The sequence below is a fragment of the Hyaena hyaena genome, unplaced genomic scaffold, assembly GCF_003009895.1.
Source record: "Hyaena hyaena isolate Hyena2069 unplaced genomic scaffold, ASM300989v1 scaffold_669, whole genome shotgun sequence".
Taxonomy (NCBI): Eukaryota; Metazoa; Chordata; class Mammalia; order Carnivora; family Hyaenidae; genus Hyaena; species Hyaena hyaena.
In genome coordinates, this window is record NW_024081304.1 from 98783 (window position 1) to 116208 (window position 17426).

Genomic DNA, 17426 nt, shown 5'->3' on the forward strand with positions numbered 1-17426 from the left:
TCACGGTTCATGGGTTGAGTCCCACGTCAGGCTCCATGCTGACAGCGGGGAGACTGCTTGGAATCATCTCTCTCTCTCTCCGCCCCTCCCCTGCTCATGCTCTCTCTCTCAAAATAAATAAATAAACTGTTAAAATATATTTAGAAAAAAGAAACAGCATTAGAAGGAGGACGGGGTAGGGGAAGGGGGAGAGAAGAAGAAAGGAAAACACCCTAAGCGCCCATTGAAGAAGGAGTGGATAAAGAAGGTGTGGTGTATATATACATTGGCATATTATTCAGCCTAAAACATGAGGAAATCCTACCATTTGCAACAACATAGACGGACCTTGAAGGCAGTATGCTAACTGAAATAACTCAGAGAAAGACAAACACCGTATGATCTCACTTACATGTGGAATCTAAAACAAAAACAAAAGCGGCAAACCATGAGTGACTATTGAGTACTGAGAACAAACTGAGGACTGATGGGGGTGGGGGGGAGGGGAAGGGGCGTGATGGGCATGGGGGAGAGCACTTGTGGGGATGAGCACTGGGTTATTACTTGACAATAAACTATGAAAGAAGAAAAAAAGAAACTGATCATTAGTAATCCAATAGGCAAGTTAGATCAATGTATCAAGAAAATGAGCTGCTTGCTAGAAATAAGGGGCTGATATCGGTTTTCTGGACATCAAACAGTGAGAGAGTTATTTGTGTAATAAAATGTGATTGATGGAGCACAAAAAAAATAAATTAAAAAACAAAAACAAAAGCAAACCAAGCCCCTAGAAAAAGAAATCACACTTGTGGTTACTGGGGCCAGGGTGGAGACAGGGATTGGAGAAAGGTGGTCAAAAGGTACAAACTTCCAGTTAGAAGATACAAACGTACTAGGGACGTGACATACAATGTGACGACTACAGCTAACATGGCTGTGTGACTGACAGGGAAGTTAAGAGAGTAAATCCTCAGAGTTCTCATCACAAGGAGAAATATTTCTCCTTCTTCTCCCTTTCTTTTCTTTTTATTGTATCTATAGGAGGTGATGGACGTGAGATGAACCCTTTGTGGGTCTCATTTCACAATATATGTAAATTGAACTGCCATATTGTATGCCTTAACCTTATACTGTGATGTATGTCAATTATTTCTCAATAAAACTGGAGGAAAAAGGAAAAAAGAAAGGAATGAAAATCAGATGGACAACCCAGGCACATGAAAAATAGGAGTCATGGGGGGGGGGGGCGCCTGGGTGGCTCAGTTGGTTGAGCATCTGACTTCGGCTCAGGTCACGATCTCATGGTTCGTGGGTTCGAGCCCTGCATCGGGCTTTGTGCTAATAGCCAAATCATGGAAAGAGCCTAAATGTCCATCAATGGACGAATGGACCAAGAAGATGTGGTTTATCTATACGATGGAATACCACATGGCAATGAGAAAGAATCAAATCTGGCCATGTGTAGCAACGTGGATGGAACTCGGTGTTATGCTGAGCGAAATAAATCAGGCAGAGAAGGACAAATACCATATGTTTGCACGTATAGGTGGATTAGGAGGAACTTAACAGAGGACCGTGGGGGAGAAGAAGGGGGTAAAATAGTGGGGGAGAGGGAGGGAGGCAAACCATGAGAGACTCTTGAATGCTGAGAACAAACTGAGGGCTGTTGGGGGTGGGGGGGAAGGGAGGGGGGGTGATGGGCATGGAGGAGGGCACTTGTGGGGATGAGCACTGGGTGTCATATGGAAACCAACTTGACAATAAACTATTAAACAAAAGAAATAAATAAAACATTAAAAAATTAAAAAGAAAGAAAAATAGGAGTTACTTGAATACACAGAATTCTTCATGTCTTTTAGGGATATTAAGTCATTTGTTCAAGGTCAGAGCTGGGAATCGAATTCAGGTATGTGTGATTCTTTAAGGGCAAGCTGTCTCCATCACACTATGCTCTACTAAAGCTTCTATGGTGGGAACCCACCCCACCAATCAGGTCTATCTTCTCCTCCCCCAGACATTTTGTCAAAGACCAGAGAGAGGGAATGTGGGAACATCCACGTCATGAGGCACCAGGTAAGGCTTTGAGGTGTCCCGTCTAGGGAATCTCTAGTTTAGTCCTGTACTTGGAAGTTCTCTCGAGGTCCATTTCAATGCCAGGATTTAATGCTGCCTTCAAATTGGCTACCTCTTTCCAATTTCTGATCTGGGATCATTTTTTGGATGATCCTCATCTCTCATTATAAACCAACGTCAGCCATTAGTTCCTTCATTTTACTATTTCTGCTTCACCTCCCCCCGCCCCTGTGCGTACTATCTCTTCTGCATACTAAATCTATGTCGGTAGGTACACTGATTGTGCTTTTTCAAGGCTCATACTTTGCCCCTGCTCGAGACATGGTTTTGAACCCTTTCAAGCAACAACAAATACACCACCTTAGGTCTCATTAGTTTCTAGCATCTTAATAAGGGAGTCTGGTTTCCCATGATTTAACCATATTTCTTCAAATGTTCCTTAAGATGTTTCTGCTCTAATGGATTTGTTTAGGCACAATATTCCTCTGTCAAATTCCCTAGCTTTTGAGAGATTCATTTCAGCTGTTATCATTCCATGGCCCGAAAAATTACTTCTCACTTGACAAATCATAACCTCCCTTCTTATACATAAACTCAATTAACCTGTCTCAACGATTTCCCTTTTGAAAGTACACTCTAGAATGTTAATATGCGTTTAACAATTCTGTAACTGCCCTTCAGTTTCAAGTTTTTATATTCAAAATAGTTCTCCCTTTGTTGGTCTCTAATTATTTCTAGACCCTTTCATGGAATCTTAAACAGCAAAACTAAAAGGAAACTTGAGAGGTCATCTGGGTTCATCTCCTACTTGAAACATTTATTCACACATTCATCAAACATTTATTGAGTACCTATGTGTTAGACCCTGGCATTCAAAGATAAATAAACATCTTTGCTCTGAAAAGCTCAGTCGAGTGGGGGACAGAGATAAACAAATAAATTACAATACAACATGGGAAATGCTATAGCGGATGATAAACACAGAGCAGTGGGAACACAGAAGAAAAGAGTGACCAAAAATGCTTTATAGCTCACAAAACAATTTCACAATCCATTAGTTCATTTATTTCTCTGAAGGACTCTGTGACACCGGCATTACAGGCAAGGAAATGGACAATCATTTGCCCAATCAAAGTGACTTTGGGAAAAGTGATAGGACTTGCCCCAAAGTCACTTACCTAATCCTGACTGCCTAATATTAAGGGCTGGAATTCAGACTTGCTCCTTCTAATTGTAAGGTTTGGGCGCATGCGCATCAAACGACGCTACCTCTTCCTTTTCCTTTCTACCACTTTTGAGGTTGCATGGAGACATATCTAGTTTAAAAATTTTACTTTCTTTAGTTTCTTTTAGGGAGCATATGTGTTCACTAGTCTAAATTCTTCTCCTTTTAAATTTAAAGCCTAATTTAAAAATAATAATAAATTTAAAGCCACTTTTACACTGCCCGTTTGTATCAGCTACTCACACACTTATGTACTGTGAGGTACTGAAGTTCTCTTTCAACCTACTACTGTCTGAGAAATAAGAATGCCAGTACCTTATGATTTTCTCTCATCTACGTAAGAGAGCCCCCTAAACCACTCGAGGGAAACGTATCCTTTGTATCATGCCTGGCTTATTGCTTTAAAATTGCATCCAGGGGCGCCTGGGTGGCTCAGTCAGTTGAGCATCCGACTTCTGATTTCGGCTCAGGTCACAATCCCAGGGTCATGAGATCGAGCCCCTCATTGGGCTCTGCACTGAGCATGGAGCCTGCTTAAGATTCTCTCTCTCTCCCACTGTTTCTCTCCCCCACTCACTCTCTCTCTCTTTAAAATAAAATAATTTTTAAAATTTTTCTTTGCATTTAGTTCTACTAACAGAATTAGGAAACTGAATTTGTTTGGCACTTTTAAATTATTCACTTGATTCAGACTGTGGCTATTTACTGAGTACTTACTCCATATAAGGCACTTATACTCTGTATAAGGCATTTGGTTACACACTGTGAAAGATACAGAAATGAATAAGACATAGTAGTCACCCTCACACATTTTAGAATGCAGAATGAGATAAGGCATCAGAAATAACTGTAATCTAAGGAACACTGTGGTAAGTAGTATAGTAATGGTAATAGACACAGTACAATTTCAAACATGGAAATGGTAGCATTTGAGCCAGGACATAAAAAAAAAATAGACACAGTACAATTTCAAACATGGAAATGGTAGCATTTGAGCCAGGACATAAAAAAAAAAAAAAAAAAAAAAAAAAAAAACGAATAGAAATTTGGCATTGGCGGATTGGAAAGAAGAGATTACAAAAAAGTGGAACAACAACAACAAAAAATGATGGAACAGCATAAGCAAAGGCTTGATAGCAGAAGAGCTGCTAATGACCACAGCCACCGTTCATCGAGCACTCAGTATGTGTGAGGCACTGTTCCAAATGCATTACATATGTTATCCCGTTTAGTCCTCACAGCTCATCCAGGAGGAAGAGGATGCCATTATCTCCATACTACACATAAGGAAACCCAAGATTAGAGAGGGAAAATCACTTTCCCAATGTGCCATGATTAGTAAATAGTATTAGAAGCCCTTTTTCGCCGAATTTAAAAGACAACTGCCTAGCGCCATCATTTTAAATCTGTGTGGATGAGCATACAAAGTATCAAGATGTAATTTGTATGGCAGGAACAGTACAAAGAAGGGGGGTGAGAAAGGAACTTCACAGGAGCAAAGTTTTGTGTAATATTGAAATTAAGTTGTTGTTAATCCGAACTACATGGGTGTCAATTGAGACACGAATTGTCATCTGGTAACCACTAAGAAGATAACTCAAAAAAATAGTAAAAGATGACAAGGGAACAGAAATGGTGCAGCAGAAAATATTTAACACAACAGAAGACAAAGATCTCCAAGAGGTACGTGCACCCTATGTTCATTGAAGCATTGTTCACAACGTGCTCAAGGCCTGGTAACTAGAAGGAGGTAGAATTTGGAAATGAACCACTGTATATGTATGCGGTGGAGGCTACGCAGGCATGTGTGCATGTGTGCATGTGTGCATGTGTGCACGCACGCGCGTGAGTCTGACAGCCTGTGCTGTTTGCTCCTACCGCTACCTCTCCACTTTAATATGAGGTCTTGAGTTCTCATTACTGTTGTTTATAATGAAATTGCTTAAAAATAGGTAACATGTGCATATGGCACATGATGCAAAAGGTAAAAAAAAAAAGAAAGAAAGAGAGAGAGAGTGGGGGCGCCTGGGTGGTTCAGTTGGTTAAGCATCTGGCTTTGGCTCAGGTCATGATCTTACAGTTCCTGAGTTCAAGCCCCGCGCTGGGCTCTGGTGCAGAGCCTGCTTGGGATTCTCTCTCTCTCTCTCTCTCTGCCCCTGTCCTGCTTGGACTCTCTCTCTCTCTCAAAATAAATAAGTAAACTTAAAAAAAAAAAAGAAAAGTAAATCTAACATAAATAGTCTCCTTCACACTCCTGTCCTCCAGCCCCCCCAAAACCCACCCAGGACACAGCCACTATTACCAGTTGTTTTTCAAATTAATTTTTTTTTTACTTTTACAAAACAGGGTCTTGACACTACATCATTTCGTAGTCCATGTGAACCTGAGCTGTGTTATTGTGGACTTCTACTCAAATTTTTAAATTTTTCTGTGTAACACATTCTTCAAAATCAATCCCATAGAAAACATGATGAAAACAGCTCATAGTGCATTGGCAATGCTAATGCTTTTCAGACATTAATTGTTCAATTCGGCTCATGAAGCTTAGCGATATGGTATATTCTAATTCTTTTACATTTTCTATTTCAATGACGTAACTTCTTTTTACAAGAAGATAGAACATCTGTGTGATGAAAACTGGGCCATTATTAATCATCTTAAGCCATGAAGACAGAGTTTCGGAGGCAATTTGTATTTATGTCCTCTACAGTGCCGAGGATAATGCTTTAAATAGAGTAAAAACAAAAACAAAACAAAACCAGAAAGACCACAGTAAGTCTGTCGAATGAGTAGCTAACTAATGCAGTGAATAGTGAATGGTTTATGGACTGGTTCTTGCACGTGATATCCCTCGTAGGACAATCCAGTATAATGACTCCTGCACAATGGCCCTTTGTTGCCAAATTTATTCAGTTTGGGATTCATTTGTGTCTTGAACTTGAAACAACAGATATCTGAAATATCGTCAAGGATGTTGCTTTCTTACATAAATGTAATGAAGCATTCACCTCAGAAAAGACCACCCATTCTAGTTCCCTTGAAAAGAGTTACAGAAAAAGCAGATGGCTCTATTCAAGGTGGGGAGGGGGAGGGGAGTGCGCTGTCCTTATTTTCAATAAGTCAAAAATTCTGAGGCTCCTGTATTTGATGGACAAACTCGTAATGTTCAATCCTTTCAATGCTCTCATCTTTTTCCCTGGAGTTTCAAGGGAAACGAGTCACATGGAGACAAAAGATTATGGATCTACAGAATCTATCGCTGTATTGCATCATATATGGCATTATACGCAGTCACAGAGCATTCCAAAAGCATGTGCTCTCCCTTTGTTCCCTAATCAGCATATAATGTAACTGAATCCACTATGTATAACTTTCATTATAGGACGTCTTCCACTATGGGGACATACTTCTAGCATCAAGGACATGGGAATTTTGTAACAAATAGGAATCAAAGTACCACATGACAAAACATAATCCACTAGTTTTCCCTTTTTTTAAAAAAATTATAATTTATTTATTTCTGAGAGAGAGAGACAAAGCACGAGTGGGGGAGGGGCAGAGAGAAAGGGAGACACAGAATCCAAAGCAGGCTCCAGGCTCTGAGCTGGCTGTTAGCACAGAGCCCGACACGGGGCTCAAACCCACAAACTACGAGATCGTGACCTGAGCCGAAGTCGGACGCTTAACCGACTGAGCCACCCAGGCGCCCCTAGTTTTTCCTTTAAAAAAAAAAAAGGATGGGGCACCTGGGTGGTTCAGTCAGTTAAGCATCTGACTCTTGATTTCAGCTCAGGTCATGATCTCATGATTCGTGGGATTGAGCCCAGCATTGGGCTCCTCACGGACAGTGAGGATTGGGATCCTCTCTCCACCTCTGTCTGTCTGCCCCTCACCCACTTGTGCTGTCTCTCTCTCTCTCTCTCAAAATAAATAAACATTTTTTAAAAAGACTTTTTCCTTCAGAACATATCAAGGAAAGAATGTTAGAAATGAAACGTGCTACAGACTGAGTTGTGTCCCCCTCCCCAAAGTCATATATTGAAGCCCTAATCCATAAGGTAATGGTATGTGGGGGTGGGGCCTTTGGGAAGTGATTAAGCTTAGATGAGGTCAGGAGAGTGGGGCCTTCATGATGGCATTAGTGCCTTTACGAGAGGAAACACCACAGACGTTACTGTCTCTGCCTGCCCTGTGAGGAAACAGCAAGAAGGCAGTGGTCAGCAAGCTAGGAAAAGGGTTCTCCCAAGGACCCAACCCTGCTGGTGCCCTGCTTTCCAACATTCCTGCCTCTAGAACTATGAGAAATCAACTCTGAATTTTTGGTTTTAGCACCTCCCCCCCACCCAGTCTATGGTGTTTTGTTATGGCAGCCCCAGCTGACTAAAGAGATGAAACCCTAAGCGAGGTTCTGTGGGAAGAGCCCGGGACATGATGCAGTGTGGACATTCGGTTATGGAGAGCGTTCTATTACTGACATCCCGTGTGACCTTGAACCCTGGCTCCCGGGCTTGGCCGCCCATCCTGCGCCTCTATAATTAAGGGACTGACAGCACTACTCACACAGCCCCTGTGCGGCCCCCGCTTGGACAGTGACTCTACCTCCAAACTGCAGTCACTAGGGGAGACGGGAAGAAATAAGCACAGAAGGCAGCGACCAGGGGACTGACACGAGGTGGTGCCTAAACTGCCATTCTAACATGACACGTAGCGCAACATGTGTAACTGAGGTGAGCATTTATGAAACGTGCTCCGAGACCGAAGCTCAAAATTCAATACAGCAGCACCGTGACCATCGCTTTGTACTCGAGGTCATGCCGTACAAAGAGATGAAAGGAATGCAGATGCCACGGAGGGAACACGCTGCCACTCCGGGAAACCCGGTGGCCGCTCGTCTCCCTCTGACCCTTCATTATCGCCTACAGTGATTTCTCCAAGACGAAGCCTAAGGAAGAGTATAATTGCACAGAGAAAAGAGAACGAACATGCAATACTCACCCAGGACATAATAGTGCCGTCAGCAAAAAATTTGTCTTCCATTGAACACCTTTAAGTGCTGAGGAAGGAAAAGACAGAATAGTTACTGTCGCCGCTTGATTCAGTCCACCTCAGGGCTACCGTGTAACCAGGACACAGGTACCTTTAGACGGGTCGGCTAAAACGCCCCACGCAAGTCTCAAATGTTGTATTTTACAGCCTTTTCATTTCAACATTGAACACACGAACCTACTGGAATGAGAGCGGATGTAATACTTACTCTTATACATTCTTCCAGACACGAATCCGGCAGCGGTTCCCAGAAGGGCCCAGAGCACAAAGGCACAGGTCATTAAGGCGCCTCGATTGGAGGGTGATAGGAAACCGAGGCAGGCCAGAACTAAAGGCACAAAAAAGAAATATCAAACCAGTTACAATAATAGCCTCAGAAGCACACAGAGCTTTATAATAAACTTAAAGACCCGCTGATGAAGACATATTATGGGTAACGGCACACAAGGAAATTCTGTTGTGTGAGGACATAAGTGGCACTGTGAATGAATGTTAACCACTTAACTAATGACAATTTTCTCGTAATGAAGAGGTGTGATTTTCAATACGAGGCAAATGAAGTTCAGCTTCCGAGGTGGATCTAGTCTTTATCTCACTGTTTAAATCAAAATTAAACAAACTAACAATTCCCCCTACTGCAGTATCAATCCATAAACAGCAAATCATTTTCCCACAGAAATTTGCTAGGGGCGAATGGGTGGCTCAGTCGGCTAAGCATCCGACTTCAGCTCAGGTCATGATCTCACAGTTTGTGGGTTCAAGCCCCACATAGAGCCTGGAGCCTGTTTCAGATTCTGTGTCTCCCTCTCTCTCTGACCTTCCCTTGCTCGTGCTGTCTCTCTCTCTCTCTCCTCTCTCTCAGAAATAAATAAATAAAACATTTTTTTTTAAAAAATCAAAGCAATGGGACGCCGACGTGGCTCAGTCGGTTAAGTATACGACTTTGGCTCAGATCATGATCTCGCGGTTCACAGGTTCAAGCCCTGCATCGGGCTCTGTGCTGACAGTCGGAGCCTGGAGTCAGTTTGGATTCTGTGTCTCCCTCTCTGTCTCTATGCCCTTCCCCCTGCTTGTGCTCTCTCACTCTCTCAAAAATAAATAAACATTTAAAAAAATTTTAAATCAAAGCAAGACTTGGTCTCACAAAAATATAATCTTAAAAGCCGAATTCTGAAATTATCACTGACATCTGAAACACCTAACAAGCCACTTCTTTTTTTTTTTACAGCAGCCTTGTTTATGAAAATCACCACGCTGGCTATCAAAATCTGACAAGCTCCATTTTTCCTTTATACATGGACGCAGCCAGGGGCCATCAGCTATTGCGATACTTACTGGAAATGCCATTCTGTTTATACATTGAAAGACCAGCACTTAGGCGTGCCACAGCATTTCAAAATGCTAGCCTTTAATTATGAATTCTCTTAGTCCACTGAAAATAGGAATCTACCCCCATGCTGATTTTCAAGAAAGCTTCTATTTTGCAAAGCAAGGACCATGTGTATTGGACAGCACAATAAATTATTCATTCAGAACTGAAGGAGCCGAGAAAGCTCCTGGACACAGGAACATATTCAGACTCGTATCCTTACTTCGAGAAGATGGAAATGTTAGTTCTATAACACACATGCTTTCTTAAAATTTAGGGTATTTTCAAAGCCTTTTTGTCCACGTGGTTCAAAATTTAACATTGCACAGCCATTCACCAGGAATGCTTAAGATGACACGTATCGGTCGGGGCCTACTTACATAAGGTGATAAACGTCATGACCAAAACTTGTGTTCCTTGGCCCAGGAAAACTGACAGCAACATCCTATACCTTGGTGGTCTGAATATATCCCCATGGAGCAGCTTCCAACCAAAGTCATCCTGCACATCTTCCTGCAGATGAGAAACTCTTTGGTAAACACGCACTGTGACAGCAACTTACCAGAACTCTGAAAGTTCGATGGAAATGAATTTGCCTCTAAAGACAGACTAACTGGGGGCGCTTGGGTGGCTCAGTCAGTTAAGCATCAGACTTCGGCTCAGATCATGATCTCGTGGTTTGTGGGTTCGAGCCCCGTGGCAGGCTCTGTGCTGACAGCTCAGAGCCAGGAGGAGTTTGCTTCAGATTCTGTGTCTCTCCCTCTCTCTGCCCTTTCCATGCTCATGCTCTGTCTCTTTCTGCCTCTCAACAATAAATAAATGTTAAAACAAATTTTTAAAGAAAGGCTAACTGGAAGCCAGTGGCTCACTGTGATACAGTAGCCCTCCGGAAGGTATGTGCTCATATAAGGCACACACCTGGCTTAATTTCATGAAGAAAGTGAAATGATTTCACATACAGAAGGAATTTGGCCAACTTTTATAGAAATTTAAAATTCGGGGCACCTGGGTGGCTCTGTCGGTTAAGCATCCGACTTGGGCTTAGGTCATGATCTCACAGTTTGTGAGCTCGAGCTCCGCGTTGGGAGCTGTTAGCTCAGAGCCCAATTCAGATCCTCTGTCTCCCTCCCCCTCTGCCGCCACCCCTGCTTGCGCTCTCTCTGTCAAAAATAAATAAACCTTAAAAAGAAAAAAATCAAAGGATTCTCTTTTTAAAAAAAAAAAAGAAATTTAAAGTTCACCAATACATAGATGATTGTAAGAGTCAAAAGAGTATAAGTGAGATAAAACTAAATTTAACCTCAATGATAACATTATTTCATGCCCCAAATTAATGAAAACCTTAAATAACAATATTTTAAAAGCTCAGAAACACACAAAAAGGAATAGAACCAGAGTGAGTAACAAATCCTTCTCTAATAAGCTGACTTATACTTTTACAGAACCTACCCACCTCTATACTTTCTGATAGAACCTATCCAACTCTATACTTTGTGATTCGGTATAATAAGAAAAATGGCTGGACGTCAAAATGTGCTGCATTCAAGGTATTATATACCCTAAGTAAAAACATAACATTGACAAGTGGACAGAGTAAGCGTTCAAATATTTGCTGAATCAAATATGTGCATTTTTACTTACAGAATAACTCATCTCATTGTATTTGATAATATCTCTATGGAGAGTCCTCAATATAATCATAGCCACCATGCCAGATAAGAAGAGAGTGATAACAAAGGAATTCAAAATACTAGAAAATTTAAGGAAGAAAAAAGAGAAATTAAACCTCGAGTTCTCTGTTTAAACAGTGAGAAGAAAATGCGTGTACATATAAAAGAAAGGCATTCAAACTATCATCGCGTTGATCAGTTTTCCTAGGTTAAACTTAGATCAAAGCTGAACACGACAATATATTAAATGAACTTAATATAATACACAATATATTAATATTACATATTAATAAATGTGATACGGAAAAGTGTATTACAAATAAAGCAATATAAGCAGCACTGTTCTTCAGGTGATTTTAGAATTTTTGAAGAGTACTTTCCCAAAAAGAAGCAAGGAGAAGCAAATTAGATCAATAATAGAATCTCAGTTCCAGAGGAACTGAGAACGAAAGTTCAGGAATCAATGTTGAACTAATGGCTGATTAACTTCTTAACTGATAGACCAAGGTTGCAGTCTTTTTATCTTTCTATGAGCTTCAGGGAAATGACCCCATGAACAATGTACCTACCAGCTCTTATAGTTTCTAAAACTTAAAAACTACTCAAAAAAATTATTGCCAAATAAAAACCAGTGCTTTCTGCTATCCCACCACCCAGCCAAAGCCAGACACATCAACAAAGCTTCACTAGAATCTGAAAAGACCAGCACTGTTTTAGAAAGATGCCAGTAAGGGGATGCCTGGGTGGCTTGGTCGGTTAAGCGTCTGACTTTGGTTCAGATCTCACGGTTCCTGAGTTTGAGCCCCGCATCAGGCTCTCTGCTGTCAGCACAGAGCCTGCTTCAGATCCTCTGTCTCCCTCTCTTTCTGCCCCTCTCCCGCTTGTACTTTCTCTGTCTCTCAAAAATAAGGGCGCCTGGGTGGCTCAGTCGGTTAAGCATCCGACTTCAGCTCAGGTCATGACCTCATGGTTCATGGGTTCGAGCCCCACATCAGGCTCTGTGCTGACAGCTAGCTCAGAGCCTGGAGCCTGCTTCAGATTCTGTATCTCCCTCTCTCTCTGACCCTCCCCTGCTCACTCTGTCTCTCTCTCTCAGAAATAAATAAAACATTAAAAATTTTTAAAAAAAGAAAGAAAGAAAGGAAAGATGCCAATAAGATGATTGATGTCTATGATTGCTAGAGGGGAGGGAGGGAGCAAAATAGGTGAAGGAGATTAAGAGGTGCGAACTTCCAGTTATAAAATAAAAAGTCACTGGTGGTTGCCGGGGGTGGGGGGGTATGGGCAAAATGAGTGAAGGGGGTCAGAGGTGCAGCATTCCAGTAATGGAATGAATAAGTCACCATAGGGAATATAGTCAATGTTATTGTAACAGCGCTGTATGGGGACAGATGGCAGTTACACTTGAGAGCACAGCATAAACTAGAGACGTGTCCACTCACTGTACTGTGCGCCTGAAACTAACGTAACACTGTGTGTCAACACTACTTCAGTGAAAATAGATAAGGGCGCCTGGGTGGCTCAGTGCATTGAGCGCTGGACTCTTGATTTGGGCTCAGGATATGACCTCCTGGTTTGTGAGTTGGAGCCCCAAGTCGGGCTCTGTGCTAAAAGCGCAGAGCCTGCTTGGGATTCTCCATCTCCCACCCTCTCGGCCCCTCCCCTGCTCATGTGTGTGCACACTCTCATGCTCTAAATAAATAAATAAATAAACAAATAAATAAATAAATAAAAACGTTTAGGGGCACCTGGGCAGCTCAGTCGGTTAAGCATCTGACTCTTGGTTTCAGATCAGGTCATGATCTCACAAATCATGAGTTCAAGCCCCACATCGGGCTCTGTGCCCACAGTGCAGAGCCTGCTCGGGATTCTCTGTCTCCTTCTCTCTCTCTCTCTCTCTCTCTCTCTGTCTCTCTCAAAAATATTAAATAAACATTTTTAAAATAATAAACATAAAACATAAAAAGTTAAAAAAATAAAATAAATTTAAAATAAATAAAAATTCACCAAATAATTAAGTCAGTCAGTCAGTCAGTCCCAGGGATGAAAGGCACAGCACAGGGAATATAGTCAATAATACTGTAATCACACTGTACAGTGACAGATGGTAACTACACTTTTGGTGAGCATTTCATCAGGTACAGAATTGTTGAATCAGTGTCGTACATCTGAAACTAATAATATTGTATATCAGCTATAGTTCAACTTAAAATTTTTGGGAGCACCTGGGTGGCTCAGTCAGTTAGGCATTTGACTTCAGCTCAGGCCATGATCTCGTACTTTATGAGTTCGAGCCCCGCGTCGGGCTCTGTGGTCACAGGTCAGAGCCTGGAGCCTGCTTCACATTCTGTCTCCCTCTCTCTCTGCCCCTCCCCCACTCATGCTCTGTCTCTCTGTCTCTCAATAATAAATAAACATTAAAAATTTTTAGTTAAAAATTTTTTTAAGATCATTTAAAAAAGGGGGCACCTGAGTGGCTCAGTCAACCCGTTAAGTGTCTAACTCTTGCTCTCGTCTCAGATCATGATCTCATGGTTCATGGGTTCGAGCCCCATGTGGGGCTCTGAGCTGACAACATGGAGCGTGCTTGGGATTTTCTCTCTCCCTCTGTCTCTGCCCCTCTCCTGCACATGCTTTCTCTTTCTCTCTTGCAAAACTAAGTAAATATTAAAAAATTTTTTTTAAATGATTGATGTCTAAAACGTCTGTTAAATGTGGTAAGTAAATTAGCTCATGACAGAAACTAAAGTGCATTCCTTATTAGGCTATAAATATGAACACTAACAGAGATTCGCCCCCACAGTGTCTGGGGGCCCTTTGGTTTCACAGTCCCTTTGGAGAAACCATTTAAATAAATTTTACCTGAAGAGACTTCTGGGGGTGTGATAAAATGGGACCTGGACAATTGCCCAAACAGAAGACTCTGGAAAAGCTACCATATGATCATAATCATGAGGAGACAAGGGAGGGAGAGCAGGAAGATGAGAAGAAGGCAATGGGTATATAAGGAGGATCATCACCTCAAAACACCATAGTCAGAATCACGTCTTATTTTTTCTTTTTCTTTGTGAACATGGACAGGTTTGTGAGAAGAAGGAGAGGAAAAAATGTCCCTCAAGATCATCTCTGGTAACAAAATAGCTTTTTAAAACACATAGGTGCACTCCCTCTCTCTCTGACCCTCCCCTGCTCATGCTGTCTGTCTGTCTCTCTCTCTCTCTCAGAAATAAATAAAACATTAAAAAAATTTTTTTAAATGAGCACCTGGGTGGCTCAGTCGGTTAAGCATCTGACTTCAGCTCAGGTCATGATCTCGCGGTTCGTGGGTTTGAGCCCCGCATCGGGCTCTGTGCTGACAGCCGGCTCAGAGCCGGAGCCTGTTTCAGATTCTGTGCCTCCCTCTCTCTCTGACCCTCCCCTGCTCACGCTGTCTCTCTCTCTCTTTCTCTCTCAGAAATAAATAAAACATTTAAAAAGAAATTAAAACATGTAGGTACATAGATCTCACTGTTCATGGGTTCAAGCCCTGCGTCCGGCTCCTCGCTCTCAGCACAGAACTCTCTCTCTCTGCCTCTCTCCCCCTCTCTCTCTCTGCCCCTCTCCTGCTCTCTCTCTTAAAATAAATAAACTTTAAAAAATACATATGTATATATAATACAAATATGTATTTACATTTCCCCCGCTAGGGACACCTGGCTGGCTCAGTCAGAAGAGCATGCGACTCTTGAACTGAACATCCTGAGTTCGAGCCCCATGTTGGGTGTAGAAGTTAATTAAAAATAAATAAATAAACTTAAAAATAAATAATAAAACTAAAGCACTTGCCTAAACCACTGAATGTAGGTACGAGGCATGGACTCCAAAATATAATCCCATCTAGACGGCCACTTGATCCTTTTGTTTTCCTAGAAAACAAAAATATACCATTATATGACCAAACTTCTACTGACTTTTGCTAGTTATAATCCTAAAACAGACAGAAAGTTACTCTACATATATCTTTGCCTTTTCTTTACTACTAACTTCATGGAATAATAAGATGCACCCTGACATTTTTATCTTATTTTTATTAACTGGGATCTTCTTCATTTCAGGAAGGGACTAGGAAGAAGGTACTTTTAGCTGCCATGGTTCACCAGAAATAGCACCTTTAAAAAAAAAAAGACTATTTATTTGTTTACTTATTTATTTAATCTCTATAACCAACATGAGGTTCAAACTCACGACCCCAAGAACGAGAATTGCATGCTGTCTGACTGAGCCAGCCAGGTACCCCTACATTTTTATATGTTAAGTATATGAATAAACCACAAGAAAATACAGTTACTGGGGCACCTGGGTGGCTCCGTCAGTTAAGCGTCTGGCTCTTAATTTCAGCTCGGGTCATGATCTCACAGTTTGTGGGATCGAGCCCGCAGTCAGGTTCTGTGTTCACAGCACGGAGCCTGCTTGGGATTCTCTCTCTCCCCCTCTCTCTCTCTGCCTCTCTTCCTCTTCTCTCTGCCCCAGCCCTACTCTTTCTCTCTCTCTCTCAAAATAAATAAATAAACCTAAAAAAATAAAGAAAATACAATTACCAATCAAGCTGTTTGGGCAATGTGTGATCAAACTCAAACTGTCAATAACTATCTTACACAATATCCCCAAGAGATGAGGTTCTGACCTGGTAATCCCCAATACACACCTACATCATTAAAGCAGTGTAATCACCCCTCAAATCAATAACATGGTCTCAGCAAAAAGAAAATGCTGGTACACATTGACTTAGTAATGCTTGCAATGACTTATTATTTAAAACTGGGTGTTAGTGGTCAGAGTGGCTAAAATGAGCAAATCAGAGAACTCTAGATGCTGGCGAGGATGTGGAGAAACGGGCACCCTCCTGCCCTGTTGGTGGGAATGTAAACTGGTACAACCCCTCTGGAAAACAGTGTGGAGGTTCCTCAGGAAACTAACAATAGAACTCCCCTATGACCCAGCAATAGCACTGCTAGGAATTTACCCAAGGGATACAGGAGTGCTGATGCACAGGGGCACATGTACCCCAATGTTCATAGCAGCACTCTCCACAATAGCTAAAACATGGAAAGAGCCTAAGTGTCCATCAACAGATGAATGGATTAAGAAGATGTGGTTTATCTATACCATGGAATACTACATGGCAATGAGAAAGAATGAAATCTGGCCATGTGTAGCTACATGGATGGAACTCGAGGGTGTTATGCTGAGCGAAATAAGTCAGGCAGAGAAGGACAGATACCATATGTTTGCACGTATAGGAGGATCAGGAGGAACTTAAAAGAGGACGGTGGGGGAGAAGAAGGGGGGAAATAGTGGGGGAGAGGGAGGGAGGCAAACCATGAGAGACTCTTGAATGCTGAGAACAAACTGAGGGCTGATGGGGGTGGTGGGGAGGGGAGGGGGGGTGATGGTCATGGAGGAGAGCACTCCTAGGGATGAGCACTGGGTGTCATATGGAAACCAACTTGACAATAAACTATTTTAAAAATAATAATAAAAAAATTTTTTAAATAAATAAAGTATAAAAAATATCCTTCAAAATAAACTTTGGAAATAAAATAAATAAATGAATAAAGGAATAAATAAACAAAACTGGGTGTTAGGTGTTTAGGTGTTTTTTTCTGAAGTTTAGAATTGGAGTATGGAGAAAAATCAATGTACACTGCTTTTTTTTTCCTACTTTTTTTTTTAGTAGGTTCCGTGCTCAACACGGGGCTTCAACTCATGACCCTGAGATCAAGAGAGACACGCTCTCCTGACAGAGCCAGCCAGGTGCCCCTAATGTATACATCTTATAAAAAAAAAACCAAATGATAGATTTTATTCGGGTCTGAATTCAACGATGCATTAGTAATGTTAGCCAGGATCACCAGGTCATCAGGTTTTTTTTTTTTTATTGTTTTATTTATTTCTGAGACAGAGAGAGAAACAGTGTGAGCAAGGGAGGGTCAGAGAAAGGGGGACACACAGAATCAGAAGCAGGCTCCAGACTCCAAGCTGTCGGAACAGAGACTGATGAGGAGCTCGAACACACGAACCATGA

The 17426-nt window shown here is 41.7% G+C and overlaps 1 protein-coding gene across 2 annotated transcripts in view; it reads right to left on the minus strand.

The window, feature by feature from the left end:
- Positions 1 to 17426, minus strand: part of LOC120220139 (transmembrane 9 superfamily member 2-like) — a 65210-nt gene that overhangs the window by 23462 nt on the left and 24322 nt on the right. For both annotated transcript variants that reach the window (XM_039217142.1, XM_039217143.1), the window contains 5 exons: positions 15188 to 15267; positions 11334 to 11442; positions 10073 to 10205; positions 8532 to 8651; positions 8273 to 8330 (listed from right to left, as the gene is read on the minus strand). In XM_039217142.1, coding sequence (XP_039073073.1) covers positions 8273 to 8330; positions 8532 to 8651; positions 10073 to 10205; positions 11334 to 11442; positions 15188 to 15267 — 500 coding nt within the window. The remainder of the gene's footprint in view (positions 1 to 8272; positions 8331 to 8531; positions 8652 to 10072; positions 10206 to 11333; positions 11443 to 15187; positions 15268 to 17426) is intronic.